At 35.1% G+C, this 16424-nt stretch overlaps 1 protein-coding gene across 3 annotated transcripts; it reads left to right on the forward strand.

The window, feature by feature from the left end:
- The first annotated feature begins 5501 nt into the window (after positions 1-5501).
- On the forward strand, positions 5502-10012 carry LOC115715143 (probable glucan 1,3-beta-glucosidase A). 3 transcript variants are annotated; one of them, XM_030643961.2, is made up of 11 exons: positions 5502-5684; positions 6094-6223; positions 6350-6465; positions 6564-6683; positions 7258-7440; positions 7742-7900; positions 8023-8192; positions 8296-8448; positions 8810-9162; positions 9344-9523; positions 9673-10012. In XM_030643961.2, the coding sequence occupies exons 2-11, from the start codon at positions 6148-6150 to the stop codon at positions 9756-9758; spliced, it is 1596 nt and encodes a 531-aa protein (XP_030499821.2). In that variant the 5' UTR covers positions 5502-5684; positions 6094-6147; the 3' UTR covers positions 9759-10012. The 3 variants fall into 3 exon arrangements, with proteins under 3 accessions (XP_030499821.2, XP_030499820.2, XP_030499819.2); XM_030643960.2 differs by having other exon boundaries at positions 5669-5829; XM_030643959.2 differs by lacking the exon at positions 5502-5684 and adding an exon at positions 5718-5898.
- Positions 10013-16424: the final 6412 nt, after the last annotated feature.

A 16424-nucleotide genomic window follows, 5' to 3' on the forward strand; every position in this document is an offset into this window, starting at 1 on the left:
ATTTCTATTTTCTCAAAAACTCTAATTTTCTAATTCTAACCTTTTAAATGTCAAAACTAATTATTTAATAACTAAAATAGATTATTAAATAATATTGTCATTTAATTTAATTATTAATTAGACATATAAAGTCTATTAATAAATAAATAAACCTAGAATCTCTTTTCTTTACAATTTCGCCCCTGCTTAGTGAAAATTCACAAATTAGACATAGTCTAACTTTTAGAATTATAATTGACTACAAATTAGACATAGTCTAACTTTTAGAATTATAATTGACTAATCACGAATCAGTTATTGAGTCTTACAAGCAGTATGTTCTCAACTAGAATGGGGACCATGGATCTATATGCTGAGCTTCCAATAAGTGAACTGAATTTACTAAGTAAATTCCTACTTATTAATTCTTCGTTGAATCCACTCTTAGAACTTAGAATTGCACTCTTAGACTTATATAGAGCATATTATATGTTCCACGATATAGATATGATATCTCATTTAACCATTGTTATAATCTTATTGTGATCAAATATCCTCTATATAGACGATTTACATCGAGATGGGATAATTTTACCGTTCTCACCCCTTAATGTATTTTTCCCCTTAAAACACTTAGCTACCTGTAAATGGTGTTTAGTGATCTAAGAATTAGTCACTTAAACAAGAGCTCATCCATTTACTTCTATTTGCTAAGCTCGAAGGGAATCATCACTTGACTTCTATACACCAAATAGGCTATAGATTCCATATTTATGTTCAGCACTCCCACTCAATCATACTATCATGTTCCCAAAATATACGTATCACCCTGACCCAAAAGTAGGCTTAACTAATAAATCAAAGAACATGAATAGTACTCCTGAGTTGAGCCTAAGCATTTCAGGATTTAGATTCTTTTAATCTTAAGATCAACTACTGATATTGACTTGGAAAGATATAACGGTAAGTTTGTAATATCTTAACTGAGTTGCAATATCGGTCCAGTCCAATGTATACTCCATACATTCGAAACTAGTATACTTTACTAATGTCCTGGGAAGAACTTAACACTTACTCCAAGTGTAAGTACACATCATCGCTGATTATCACATTAGTGTAAATCCAAAACACTGATGAAACAGAGACTTAGTCTTTTGATTCATATGATCACAATCACATTCCACTGTGTTGACGATACTGTAACTGTGAATAAACATATGATCTGGATTTAACTGATTCTGTGTGTAAATGTAATAAACATATTAAACCATTAGCGTGTAAAATTCATGCAAACATTAATCACTTCAAATTTCTTATATTGATTACTAATCAGATTGTAAAGAGTTTTATTTAGGGCATAAAACCCAACACCCCCTCCATCTGGACGGCTGGATCTTGTTCGGCGCTAGGCAAAGTGGCGTGCTGAGCCACTTGAGGGTCAAATGCGTCAGCCAGACGCGTTGTTTTCTTTGTACGAGCCATCATTCTATGGTTGGGTACAGGGTTTGGAGAATGTCCTTCACTATATGAAGGTGGGCTAGAATGAAGACGAGGATGATCCTCGTGCAAAAGTTGAAGCAGGTCCTGGTCGATCCGATGTCCGTTCTCCCAAAACTCACATGAGTTCATCTACAAAAGACAACACACAAGATGAGTGTTTGGTCGAAATATCGAACGATAAACAAGCAAATATGTCGACCAGGAGTTCTCAACAGATTCAAGAACAAGAATTATCAAAGAGAAGTGAAAGCTCAAGAAGTTTGAAATTTTCTCGAGTTAGGGCAAAAAATTTCATGAAGCTTAGAATAAGCAAGATGAAAGACAGACACACAGTTCAGAAAACAAGCATTATGGCTGTAAAATCGTATGAAGTCATGACAAAGAAGAATCACAGAAGTTTCTGTACCTAGCGTTTCCTGGATATTTTCTACAGCAAAGTCGAAGATACATTCGAAATGTAAACATGCAAACATAAGCATAAAGGAAATCAGAAAACTTACTCAAGAGTCAGATATGTGGGTTCGAGCAACGTCAATTCAACAAGCATTTTTGATAAAGGCACTTCAGCAAACTTAAAGCCAAAAACCTCTCTTTTCGCTCTGAACTCACTGAGCAAAGAAGGATGGTGAGAATGAGTTTATGTGCCAATGCTGGTTGATATTTATAAGCAAGTCACGAAAAGAGGTAATCATTCTAAAGGAACCTCAGAGGCCTCAGTTTCCCTCCTTAAAAGCAAATATGGGAAATAAAAAATAATCAAGTGCAGCCGTCAACCGTGGAGAGAGAAAATCAGATTTCGAAATATTAATTGTCATGGCATTTATTAGCAGAAAACCGAAGGGACGCCCAGTCATCCTCACATCGAATCTCGGACGGTCGCGCTTGACACGTGTCCCCATCCAAAGGCAGAAGCAGCTCGGATGAAGTCTACACGCAATTTCGGAAGTCCCGTACAGACTTGGGGGGCAAATGTTATCCCAATTTTTGCACTCTGACGTGGCATCGCATAATGGTGACACTTGGAATCCACTTGGAGTATCTGCTCGGAGGGAATAGTCCGAGCAGGATGCCTCGCTGGCCTGCCTAGAGCAAAGCTTTCAACAATCCGCGCAGAGCAACCAACACTTAGCGAATTCAACTTTCGCATCGTGAGTCATCAACGAAATCCCTATAACTTGGGGATCAGACTACAAGGATATGGCATACACACGATCCCACGATCACTGTATTCAGCATCGATCCCACGATCAGTGTATTCAGCATCAATCCCACGATCTTTGTACTTAGCATTGATCACACGATCTTTCTGTTTATACACATTGTAACGAGAGGGGAAACTCTTCCTCTCCAAGCTTACTAGCCCTATAAATAACGATGCATGTTCACTGGGCAAAAAGGGAGCAAACAGTTCAGTTGAGACTATACCCTAAAGATATTATCTAAGAATTATATATTCAGAGATACTGTTGTAAGAGCTATAAGAAAAGGAACATTTCTCCTTGTTCTTAAGTTAATACAAGTAACGAGGATTAGGCTATTACCGAACTGCTCGGGGCTGAACCTCTATAAAATTCCTCTGTCTTTATATTGCTGTATTATATATCGATTGCTACAAATTACTTATCGCTTATTAAATTAGACTCGTTGTCGTTGGCTAAAAGCGAGGTCAACAAATGTTTAAATAACCGAATAATGATAAAAATGTAAAAAAATAGCAAAATGTGACACCAAATGTAAAAATCCTTTTATAATTCTTATTTATATAAATTTTATCGTGCTTCCCACTGTTCTTGTAAAAATTATATTGATCAATTAATCTTATATAAATAAACAAATTTAATATTTTAGAAATATTTTAACATGAATATCAATACAAAATAATTAGAAAAATAATTTATGATAAAAACATTTTGATATATTTATACTATTACATAGAAAAGTAATTAAATACCGCTTTCAAAAAAAAAAAAAAAAGAAGGTACTTAGGAGGTATTTGGTACGAGGTGTTCAAAATAATTTGATTATAGGGAATATTATGAAGGAGAATATGATTATAGGGAAATGTGTAAACTGTGTTTGGTTGTGTAGGGTAATATGTAATCATATTCCTATTAATTAAATTAAACCGTTTGGTTGAATACATGAATCTTATGTATTATTTTAAAAAATTAAAATAAAAATGTTTTTTTATATATTTATTTAATGTTAATTATATATAAAAATAAAATAATTATTTATTAAAGAAATTTATTTATTAATTAGTAAATATTAAATTGGGGAATTACCCCATATACTGTTTTTTTAACTTTTTTTTTTTTTTTCAAATTTACGGTTTGGGTTTCTAAAGTGGTTGCAGCGCTAGTTGCAATATGGGTTTTATACGATTTTTTGTTGCAATTTAGGTTGCAGCGTTAGTTGCAATAGAGGTTTCTATGTAGAATTTTGTAAAAATGCAAAAAAAAAAAAAAAAAACTATTTCAAGTGTAAAAATGAAAAGCCCATATTAAATTTTATTGTATTTTTTATTAATTAAAATGAATATTTCTATATATTTTATCACTACATTATTTATTTTTGTTTGCTATGTCATTTATGTGTACATCATCCGCATAAAATTTATGTATAATGAATATACATATATTATTGCTTATAATATAAAAATAACTCCGTTAAAAAAAAACCGATCTCACAAACTAAATATCTACCGTAATATTTTATTTATAATAAATAATAATATTATTGTTATTTAAATTAATTTATTAATTCAAAAATTCTATTCAAATTAATATAATAGAAGGTAATGATTCAATCCTACCTTTTTTTAAAGTATCAACATTACCCTCTTCAAGGGTAGTTATAATATTAAGGGAATAACATTCTAACGCTACAGTCTCAAAACAAACAAGTAATGTTTCACATTACAATTCCCTTGTTAGCATTAACCCATTCCAAACACCCCTTAATATAATATGTTGCCTTTAGAACAAATACATAACATCTAAGTAACCAAATAATTGTCATATATATCAAACTACTCTTAAAACATTTTTATAAATACAGAAATTAGTATAAAAATCTACACAATGTAGAGAGGATATTAGTGAACAACAACAATATTAAAGACACTTACTTATTTGGCTTTGGTACTTCCATCATTCACTATCTTCATCTTCTTCAATGATTTTAATTAGTTTTAGAATGTGGCTACTTCCTTTGATTTTCATCCTCATTTTGTCATTTATTATGTTAGATTATCACCATACCTCACTCTTGTCATCCACAACTAAGCATTCTCGGTGGTAAGCACTCTAACCCAAGTAACTCAAGTTAAAAAGATAAACCTACGTCCTTTACTCTGACACACCACTGTCAAGAGCTTTTGTTGACCCACGGAAAAAAAATAGGTTCATGGAATTGACCCAGAAAAAACAAAGAGGGGGATGCAAAGGAGAGAGATAAAGCAGGGAAACCAAATAAAAATGAAGACTCTGTCAATTACTATTGGGAGATTAAATAGAAAATGAAGACTGAATTTTGAACGTACGTTTGGAATCAATTCGATAAATAGTAATTAGTTCTCCCAATTGATAGTATACATTGTAAAAAACTTCCAATTTATAGCATACGTTAACTATAAATTTTCTTAACTATATAATAACTAATTATAAACAATAACGTTTATTTGGCTATTTAGATTGTCATAAGAGAAGCTAACTCACTCCCTATACAGCTCACTAACTAACCAAATAACACACAACTAACTCACTAGAATTGTCCTATTTTGATACTTATAGAAGATCCCGAGGAGCACATTATCAAATTTGTTTCTTCTAGCCTATTAACATGAGGCTCTGCAACAAGCAGTGCACTAAAGTAGATGATAAGAAGAATTTATTTTAGTATTTTACATATAAAATTAATAGAGTTTTTCTGACAAAATCAAATCTGGAAAAGGAAGCTCTTACCCCAGAAAAAATGGCAAAGGAAGCTAGTGCATGAAGATAAGCCACGTAGTAGAAAACATGTATAATGCAATATAAGGTGGTGGAGCCTTTTCCCATTTCATTTGAGGACCCAAAAGGGCTTGGCTTTTTAAAATATTACACGTTCTTCTCATCTTTTGGCTTTTACATTTTTGAGGTCATCTTTCCTATTGAAAAGTGAAAATGTGAACTTGACTCCAACAGTCATGATCTCCAAGCAAAGTGAGCTTTTTTTCTCCAATCTTTTGCCTTTCCAAGTTGTACAACCTTACGTGTGAACACTTTGCATTTTAGAACATTTGTTCTTTTCTCTCTTCTCTATTTCTAACTTTGGCTTTTGTTTCGTCACTATTGGGTCTTGACAAAGGTATAGAAAGCATACTTATTAATTAATTCTATGCAAGAAAGGGGTATATTATTAATCTAATAGGAAAAGGTAATCCCAAAATCTTTGTGCTTGTTTACAACAATGAACTTGGTATTTTTTTTGTTTTTTGAATAATTGAGTGATAAGGAAGGAATTACTAGATTCCCCTCTGGTGGGTTTTGTCTAAAGTTTTGAATGTTCTTCTCATTCTTTGTTGGGTTTTGGTTTTCCTCCGTTTTTCCTTTTTCCTTTTTCTTTTCGCAGAACATGGCTTCCATATTTTTGGCATGATTGGTATGTTTGAGGGATGCATTTCCCATGGAACTGGCTTTCAGCAAATGGGCATTCACATTTCTGCTGCTCTTTGGCCTCTTCTTCTATGGAGGACACTCAGGTAATTTATATTGCTGTAATTTCTTGTTAATTGTTTGTTTTTGGGGAAGTTTTTCCTTTACAGCAAATTGTTCATTGAGAATGTTTTGTTTTTACTACTTGGTTTATGATCTGTTGCATGTTTAAGTGGAGGGATTACATGGGGATTCTAAAGTTAGAGCAGTAAACTTGGGAGGGTGGCTTGTAATTGAAGGTTGGATAAAGCCTTCATTGTTTGATGGAATTTCTAATGGAGACATGCTTGTAAGCTTCATTTTCCTTCTTAGAATAGTTTGGAGGTTTGTGGGTTTGCTTTACCTTTTGGAATTGACCCATCTGTATTCTGTGGATATGGTTTTCAGGACGGAACAGAGGTCCAAATCAAGTCACTAACACGACAGAAGTACTTGTCTGCTGAGAATGGTGGAGGCATGAATGTAACCGTGGATAGAGATTCACCTTCTTCCTGGGAAACCTTTAAGGTTAGATTCTCACCACATTGTTATGCTTTTTATTTTATGTTTCACTTTTTTTTTTTTCGTGAATGGAATTATCTTGCAAATTACCCAACTTCAGAATGTTAAAAATAGATCAAAAAAAATCTAACTGTTTAAGCATGGAGCACCATAAAATTTATTGTTTATTTGGAACTTTTCTTGGATTCAGTGCAACGATAAATATATCAGTTAAACATGATAGTTTTGGTTAGTGCTTTTTGATATGTAAAGGGAAGCAAGAGATTGGTTGATGATGAAGAAAGCTATGTATTAGTGGATTTGAAAGATCAAACTTTCTTAGATTGCTTTTGATTTGTGTAGTTTTGAAGGTTCCAGGCAAGGGTGAGAGGTCTGTTCTGATGACTCATTCATTTGTCTGCAGCATGCTAATTGAAACTCACTTCCTAAGTATTTAGTTAGATAGTCTTGCTTAATGCATCTTGAGATTTGAAGTCTTAAACAAACTACTAATCTTGCCCATGTTAGCTAATTTCCCATTTGGCCTCAATCTTTCATAGCTAAACCATTCAAAAATGTTTTGCTTCTGTCATTTATGTAGCTATGGAGAGTTTCCTCATCACAATTTCAGTTCAGAACATCTCAAGGCCAATTTTTGACGTGTACTGGTCTAGGATGCTCTGTTTCTGCAACTGCTGGATCTCCTTCAACTACAGAAACATTTGATGTTGAAAGGAACAATGATAGGGTTCACATAAAAACGACTACTGGAGCCTATTTGCAGGTCAGCTTTTAAATATTTCTGCTGTTATTCTAGACAATTGGAAGCAATTTTTTTTTACCATATTGACATCCTGAAGAAGCAGCATGAGACCATTTTCAAATTTGCAATGTAGGTAGCATGTTTCATTAATTTGGCCATGGGGCTTTCATCATAATTGTTGACTATTGTTGAAACTTCTGATTAAAATGGATTTGTAAAGACCCAAAAGGCTATTTAGATTGTCTTAGTAATTTGATTATCTATCCAAAATATCCAATTAGAGTTTAATAATTAAAATGATATTGTGGACTTTACTTGATAGGCTACATTAGGAGGTCAGCTTACAGCAGACTTTCCAGGGAAGCCGGGATGGGACAGTAATGCAGCCACATTTCAAATGGTAATCGTTTCAAATAACTTGCACGGAGACTATCAACTGGCTAATGGCTATGGACACAATGAGGCTAAACGGGTTCTTAAGGTAACTCCATGTCTTCATGTTCCTCAACTTCTCTTCCTCCTTTTCATTAATTATCACAAAGTACTCTTTTATTTTGCACACTTTTATTTTTGTCAATAGTTTGGACATCTTTGAATCTGCAGAAACATAGAAACAGTTTTATCACTATAGAAGACTTCAATTTTTTAAATAGACATGGAATTAATACTGTGAGAATACCAGTCGGATGGTGGATTGCTTATGATCCTGATCCTCCTGCTCCGTACATTGGTGGAACTTTGGAAGCTCTTGATAATGCATTTTCATGGGCACAGTAGGATTTGTTTACACCTTATTTCAGACAACTACTACTTTAAATTTATATATAGAAGTATTTAGACAATAATTTTCTTATATAACTAAAAACTTTGGTGCAGATCATACGATATAAGATGCATTATTGATCTTCATGCTGCGCCTGGTTCCCAAAATGGCATGGAGCATAGTTCAAGTAGAGATGGTTCAACAAACTGGCCGACTCCAGATTACATCTCACAAACAATGCATGTTATAGATTTTCTAGCCTCCAGGTATTTTTGCACATTATTCGGAATTTGAAAATTGTGTTTTAATAAGTGAAACTTACTCACTTGTGTGTTATAAGTTCTGTAAACTTTAATTGCAACTGAATTCATAAAAGAAATTATGCACCATCTAGCTAGTTACATAATGTAGTTAACATCATATACATGGAAACTGAAAAGAAATTAAATTAATCTCCAGTAAGACATACCAATTCATGCACATAATGATTAATGGAAAGAACTGGCTGGTGATTTTCTGTTGTTATGAGGTGTTGTTGAAATAATGTTCATGAATACCACTGAAAACGACAAAGTCAATTTAGTTCAGGATTGACATGTCCTTTCTTAACATGAATATTGTTTGCAGGTATGCAAAGCACCCAGTGCTGTTGGGAATTGAGTTATTAAACGAACCATCTGCAGCCACAGTTCCATTGGATACCTTAGTTTCATATTACAGACAAGGCTATCAAATTGTACGGAAATACTCTGCATCATCGTATGTAATAGTTTGCCAAAGAATCGGAAATGCAGATCCCTTGGAACTTTATCAGGCAAACATTGGATCGCATAATTTAGTAGTTGATTTGCACTATTACAATCTATTTGACACTTTCTTTGTGAATATGAGTTCTTGGGATAATATACAATTCATATACAAGAGCAGGGAAGCTCAACTGCAAGCCTTGAACAATGCCAATGGCCCACTTATTTTTATTGGTATGTCAAGATCCATTTATACTTTAATATACTTGAAGAGAAGATCTAAGTGCCAAGCTTAAATAGAGAAGGTCTATAAGTAAAAGTTCAAGCTACCTCATTCTCTATTTATGAGATACTTTTATTTCTTCATGTTTAGGTTGTATGAGTTATAATGCTTGAAAGCTTGATGTATTTTCAGGAGAGTGGGTGAATGAGTGGAATGTTACAAGTGGTTCTCAAACAGATTATCAAGACTTTGGTAGGGCTCAGCTGGAGGTTTATAATGCAGCTTCATTTGGATGGGCTTACTGGACATTAAAAAATGACAGAAAACATTGGGATTTTGAATGGAACATCAGGAACAATTATCTCCAATTGGGTAATTATTCAGGCTTATTTGCTCTTTTAGTTAACTCTGAGATTCACATATGTTTGTTCACACATACATAAAGGATTCTATCATTTTGTTCAAGATCAACATCTATTTCAAACTCTTCTCCTAAAAGTTTATGATTTATATTTATGCAGGGAAGTCAGCCAACACACAAAACTTTATGATACTAATATGGTTAGGACTAGCATATACACTGTCCTACCTTAATCAAGTCTTGTGACAAAATCCCTTCTGAGATGTTATAAGTCACACCATTGATGATAATTATTCTCTGAAGACGCGATATTTTGTTGCTGTTTAACCATCACATTCTTTATTGCCTTTCAAATTTGCAAAAAAGTTGTTGTCAAAACGGAGAGCTGTAATTGTTTACTCAATAATGTTAATATATATAAAAAAATTTAAAAATTCTTTTCAAGTTCTTTTTTGCTTAACATATACTGGGAATAAGAATTTGTTTGTTTTTTTTTTTAATTATTTTATTTTTCTTTTCTGATTCATCTTTTTTTCATGATCCAATCAATGAGTTTCTTCAGTCTTCACTATACATAGTCATTCCGCATCCGCAAATTCATATAAACATTCTTATAACATTATTGCCAACAGTTCTTTTCAGATCTATAACTATAATTTCTAGTGAAATTTTAATATGCAATTTGATGATTGTGGACGATTGTTATATGTTTATATATAATCGTTCAAGGTTTGGTTATGATTGTTATTTAAATTTTTTCGATTCATGACTTTCTTAAATTTTGAGTTTTTTATATTTCTTTAATGACTTTTCGAATTGTTTTTGAAAAGTAAAATATTTAATTATAGAGTGTTAAGACTAATGTTGAGAGTTAGTTAGTCTGTTATGATTGTGTTTGTTGGGGTTGTTAGTTAGTTAGCTGCAATTATATTTTTCTGTTAGTTTGTTATTCATCTCAGCTTGTATAAATATTCTTTCTCTTCTTTGCTCTGCCTTTCATGGTTTCTGGTTACTGGTTCTAATGGCACAAAGGTTTAACATGGTATCAGAGCGCTGGCCTCCGCTCAGTGCAAACATGGCTACGGTTGGATCAGCAGGGATCCCCAACAATGGTGCAGCAGTCAATAATCATCAAGCTACACAGAACAGAGTCTCTTTAGAACCGGTGTACTTCAATCATAACATTTCGATTCGCCTCAATGACTACAACTTCTTGCTGTGGAAACAGCAAGTTCTTGCAGCCATTAGAGGAAATCGACTCTTGAAGTTCATCAAGGAACCACCACCACCAGAGTTCGCGACGGATGAAGATCGTAATCAAAACAGAGTCAGCCAAACCTTCATCGACTGGGAAGTACAGGACCAGCTCTTAGTCTCATGGCTGCTGTCATCGATGACTGAAGGGCTTCTCACGAGGATGGTAGGATGCAATTCAGGACATCAGATCTGGAATTCTTTGGAGAAACATTTCACTCTTCAAGTTTCTTCAAAGATACTGGAATTTCGCACAAAGCTTCAGAACTTGAAGAAAGGAACATTAAGCCTCAATGATTACCTACTGAAAGTAAAACAGCATGTGGATCTTCTTGCTTCTGTGGGAGAAACTTTGAGTGACCGAGATCATGTTGCAGCAATCTTCAAGGGTCTCCCGAGCGAGTACGACACCTTTGTGATCTCCACCAATACTCGTGTTGAACAATACACAGTAGGTGAGATCGAGGCTTTACTTTTAGCTTCTGAATCGAGGATAGAAAAGTCTGGAAAAGATGTGGATCTGAGTGCAAATCTTGTGACCGATGATCAAGATTCATGGATGGAAGCTAATGTTGCGTGGAGAAGGTTCAAACAACAACAATTTGGTCGTGGTAACTCTCAATCTATTGGAACTGGCCAGTATGGAAATTTCTCTAACAACAGAAATTTTAATCGAGGGATTGAATTTGGCTCATTCTCTGGTCAGAATACTGGTGGTCGAGGAGGAAATTTCTATCATCGAGGAGGAAGATCTAGAAACAATGTCAATAACAAAGTGCAATGTCAGTTGTGCTTGCGGTTTGGGCATACAGCACATGATTGTTTTTATCGGTTTGATAAGTCATTCTCAGGTGTACAAACTGGTATGACTTCTGCAAATGCTGGTATGAATTCTGGTATGAATTCTGGTTTGAACACAAGCAGTAATGGATCTCAGCAGGTTCAAGCTAACATTGCAACAAATAGCAACATGGATGATGGAAAGTGGTATCCAGATTCGGGAGCAACTAACCATTGCACTCCTCAAGTTCAGAACATTGCAAATTGCTTTGACTATGGTGGACAGGATCAAATGTATGTTGGAGATGGTACAGGTTTGTCAATAAAGCATATTGGTCAATCTTATTTTGTTCCTCAACATGCTTCTCATTCTCTTGTCTTAAATAACCTCCTTCATGTGCCTGAAATTACAAAGAATTTGATTAGTGTTGCTAAGTTTTCAAAGGATAATAATGTCTATTTTGAATTTCATGCTGATGTTTGTTATGTTAAGGAGGAAGTGAGTCATACCACTTTGCTGATGGGGAAACACAGGAATGGCCTATATACTTTTGATCCTTCCCAAATTGGACCTATCTACTCAACCTCTGACCAAGCCAAGATCACCAATTGCTCTCAGCTAAACCATTCTCAAACCAGCAGCACCTTTAATGATTTTCCTAAGTCTAAGTGTACTTTTGTTGCTACTCTGAATAACACTTATGTCACTATGTCTAATTGTTTTAAGTGTAATACCAATGTTCAAAACAATTTTACTTTGTGGCATAATAGACTAGGACACCCCTCAGAGAAGGTTGTTCAAACCATTCTCAAGACTTGTAATCTTCCTACTGTTAATAAAGAATCTCAGTTTTCCATTTGTTCAGCTTGTTGCCTTGGGAAAATTCATAAATTTCCCTTTCCTAAAGCTTCCACTACTGTGATTTCTGAGCCATTGCAGCTGGTTGTCTCGGATTTGTGGGGACCATCCCACACAACATCCTTCAATGGATATAAGTATTATGTTCATTTTGTGGATGTCTATTCAAGATTTACTTGGTTGTATCTCTTGAAGAACAAATCCGATGCCTTGAAAACCTTTTAACATTTCAAAGCTGAAGCTGAGTTACAACTTGGCAAGTCTATTAAAACCTTACAAACAGATTGGGGGTGAATATAGATCATTTACAACCTTCCTTGCTGATAGTGGGATTCATCATAGACATCCTTGTCCCACTACTCATCAACAAAATAGTTTAGCTGAACGTAAACACAGACACATAGTTGAAAATGGCTTAGCTCTTCTTGCTCAAGCCTCATTACCTCTTAAGTTCTGGGATGAGGCATTTAGGGCTGCTGTCTACATTCATAACAGGCTTCCCACTCCCTTGTTACACAATAAATCTCCATTAGAGACCTTGTTTCACACTAAGCCCGACTACACAACTTTCAGAACCTTTAGGTGCAAATGCTATCCTAATATCAGACCATATAACAAGCACAAGCTTGAATTCAGATCAGCTCCTTGTACTTTTATGGGTTATAGTCTCAACCATAAAGGTTACAAGTGTCTTGATTCTAAGGGTAGGTTATACATTTCGAGAGATGTTATTTTTGATGAGTTTTCCTTCCCTTTTGAGCAAGATGTCAGCCAACATACTGCTTGCAAAACCACTGAACTTCCTTCCTGTATTTCAGCATTAATTCATGTGTGTCCTCACTCTAAACAGATTTATACCTATGCTGATCTTGTTTCACCAGGTCTGAACCCAAATAATGTTGTCCCTAATGCTTCAGCTCACATTGACCATGATGCTTTATGTGATTTGCCTGTGCCTAATCCTATTGCTTGTAATAATGCTGCTAACAACTTGCACACAGACCAGCCATCTGTTTTTGCTGCAGGAGAAACATCTGGTTCAACTAATACTGATTTCTCAGTCGAGTTGCCTGCTGCAACACACATCAGTGACCTCCCTAATACTGATTTCTCAGTCGAGTTGCCTGGTGCAACACACATCAGTGACCTCCCTGTTGTGCGAGATAATTCCATGGCATCACAGAGAGCTGAAGCTCCTGAACATGGTGCTGCTGTGTCTGCTGGTTCATCATCACGCATGCCTTCGCACCGTATACCGTACCCGCACCCGTATACAAGACCAGGACCTTGTTTCTCCTCTCCAGCAGCCTTACCTCTCCTAACTGGTTGTTTAAATGCTCCTGGAAGAAACAACTCTCACCATATGACAACCAGGTCTAAGCTTGGAGTGTTTAAACCTAAGGCATTTATGGCTTTGAGAGAACCTACATCCTTAAAAGAGGCATTACAACAAGAGCATTGGAACAATGCTATGGGTGATGAGATTCTTGCCTTGGCAAGAAACAAAACTTGGGTACTTGTTAGATTACCTGAAGGAAGACAAGCCATAGGATGCAAGTGGGTTTATAAGAGGAAGGAGAATCCAGATGGTAGTGTGCTCAAACATAAGCAAGATTGGTTGCTAAGGGATTCCACCAACAAGCAGGGTTTGATTTCACAGAAACCTTCAGCCCAGTGGTCAAACCTATTACAATAAGAGTTGTGTTAACTCTGGCTTTATCCAAAGGTTGGTCTGTGAGACAATTGGATGTTAATAATGCATTTCTCAATGGTGATTTACAAGAGGAAGTCTACATGACTCAACCACCAGGTTTTGAGATTCCTGGTCAAGAACACTTAGTGTGCAAACTAAACAAGGCTTTATATGGTCTTAAACAAGCACCTCGGGCTTGGTTTGAGAAATTACAATACAGCTTGACCTCTCTTGGTTTCATCTCTTCCAAATCTGATCACTCACTGTTTATTAGTCATTCGCCCAAGTCAACAACACTAGTTCTAGTATATGTTGATGATATTCTAATAACAGGGAGTGATGAGATAGCTGTAACCAATCTGATTACCACACTTAACAAGCAGTTCTCCCTCAAAGATCTTGGTCCTCTTAGATACTTTTTGGGAATTGAGGTCAATTATACAGATCATGGGATTCATCTTTGTCAAACCAAGTATGCAAGAGACTTGTTAATCAAAGCCCAAATGCTCGGGTCTAAACCTTCACCAACTCCTATGGTTAGTGGCCTTCGCTTATCTGCTTACGAGGGGGAACCAATTGGAGATGTTCAAATGTACAAATCAATTGTAGGTGCTTTACAGTACCTTACAATTACAAGACCCGAGCTATCCTTTAGTGTCAACAAGGTATGCCAATTCATGCAAAATCCCTTGACTACTCATTGGCAAGCTGTAAAGAGGATACTTCGATATGTTAGTGGCACAATGAGTCATGGACTTCACTTCACTAAACCAGGTTGTTACGATCTTACTGCCTTCTGTGATGCTGATTGGGCGTCAAATCCAGACGACAGAAAGTCCACTTCTGGTTTTGCCATATTCTTTGGTCCAAATTTGATTACTTGGAAGAGCAAGAAGCAACAAACTATTTCTCGCTCGAGTACAGAGGCAGAATATAGGAGTGTTGCTAATGTTACAGCTGAACTCACTTGGCTCCATTATCTGTTTTCTAGAACTCAACATACAGCTTGCTCAGCCTCCTATGGTGTGGTGTGATAACCTTAGTACTATAATGCTTACACAGAATCCAGTTCTACATGCTAGGACAAAGCACATAGAATTGGATCTGTACTTTGTCAGAGAGAAGGTAATGAATCGAATGATACAAGTCAAACATGTTGCTGCCATTGATCAACTAGCAGATGGGCTAACTAAAGCCATATCCAGCCAACGATTCTCAACATTTAGAAGCAAACTCAAAATTGAAGACCTTTCAATTATGAGTTTGAGGGGCGATGTTAAGACTAATGTTGAGAGTTAGTTAGTCTGTTATGATTGTGTTTATTGGGGTTGTTAGTTAGCTAGCTGCAATTATATTTTTCTGTTAGTTTGTTATTCATCTCAGCTTGTATAAATATCTTGTATCACATTTGATTCTATGAGATCTTCTTTCCTTCTCCACTCTTTCTCTGTTCTTTCTCTCTTTCTCTTCTTTGCTCTGCCTTTCATGGTTTCTGGTTACTGGTTCTAATGGCACAAAGGTTTAACATAGAGGGTAAGTGAAATGTATCAATACGCGTTCTTTTCAAACTTTTTAATTTCTTAATTTTTACGTTGTTCAATGTTAGTGTTTAAGAAAGAAAGAAACAGAAGAAGAGGAAAGAAAGAGTGAAACAGAGCATTTTCATTAATAGAGAAAGAAGACTAGCTTCTTATTTCAGGGCCGTCTCAAGGTGTTAAGAGGAGTAGGGCGAAATTTAAAAAGGGGATTTTTTTTTTTTTTTTTTATAAAAAATTAAAATATATATTTTTTTTATTTTTGCTAAAAGATATTATTTATTATTAAAATTTTGACACAATATAATTAACTCTTTTATCTCCATATAATAAGTAATTTTTAGGTAATGCATTGAAATGCTACATAATCTTTACAAATTTTAAATCAATACCTTTTAATTTTTAAAACACCCAAAATGTGAAGATGACAGGAATCAAACACAGCACCCACCAACTAACATTAACCTCTCTTACCAATTGTGCTATATGTTTTTTTATGAAAATTATTGAACCAAAATTTATATATATACATATATTATATTTTTATTTTTATATATATAATATTAATTTTAATTTTTCAGGGCTCCAAAATTTTGGGGCCTGGGGCCTCAGCCCCGACTGCCCCACTCTCTGGCCGGCCATGTCTTATATACAAAGGAATGCACCACGTGCAAACAAGAAAAGCAACAGAAAAGTTGTTACAACCAGAACTAAACCCCAATAACAGAAATAACTGACTAACTGTTAGTAGCCTTAGGTCCCTTAACACAATGACATATTTGTACATTGCA

The sequence above is a fragment of the Cannabis sativa genome, chromosome 4 (genome assembly GCF_029168945.1).
Source record: "Cannabis sativa cultivar Pink pepper isolate KNU-18-1 chromosome 4, ASM2916894v1, whole genome shotgun sequence".
Lineage (NCBI taxonomy): Eukaryota > Viridiplantae > Streptophyta > Magnoliopsida > Rosales > Cannabaceae > Cannabis > Cannabis sativa.

Bases quoted from the DNA above. Each gene is read 5' to 3' on its own strand.
- LOC115715143 (XM_030643961.2), top strand. From the start codon at position 6,148: ATGGAACTGGCTTTCAGCAAATGGGCATTCACATTTCTGCTGCTCTTT. The intron at 6,684-7,257 runs GTTAGATTCTCA...TCATTTATGTAG, and splicing joins CTTCCTGGGAAACCTTTAAG to CTATGGAGAGTTTCCTCATC. The intron at 7,901-8,022 runs GTAACTCCATGT...TTGAATCTGCAG, and splicing joins AGGCTAAACGGGTTCTTAAG to AAACATAGAAACAGTTTTAT.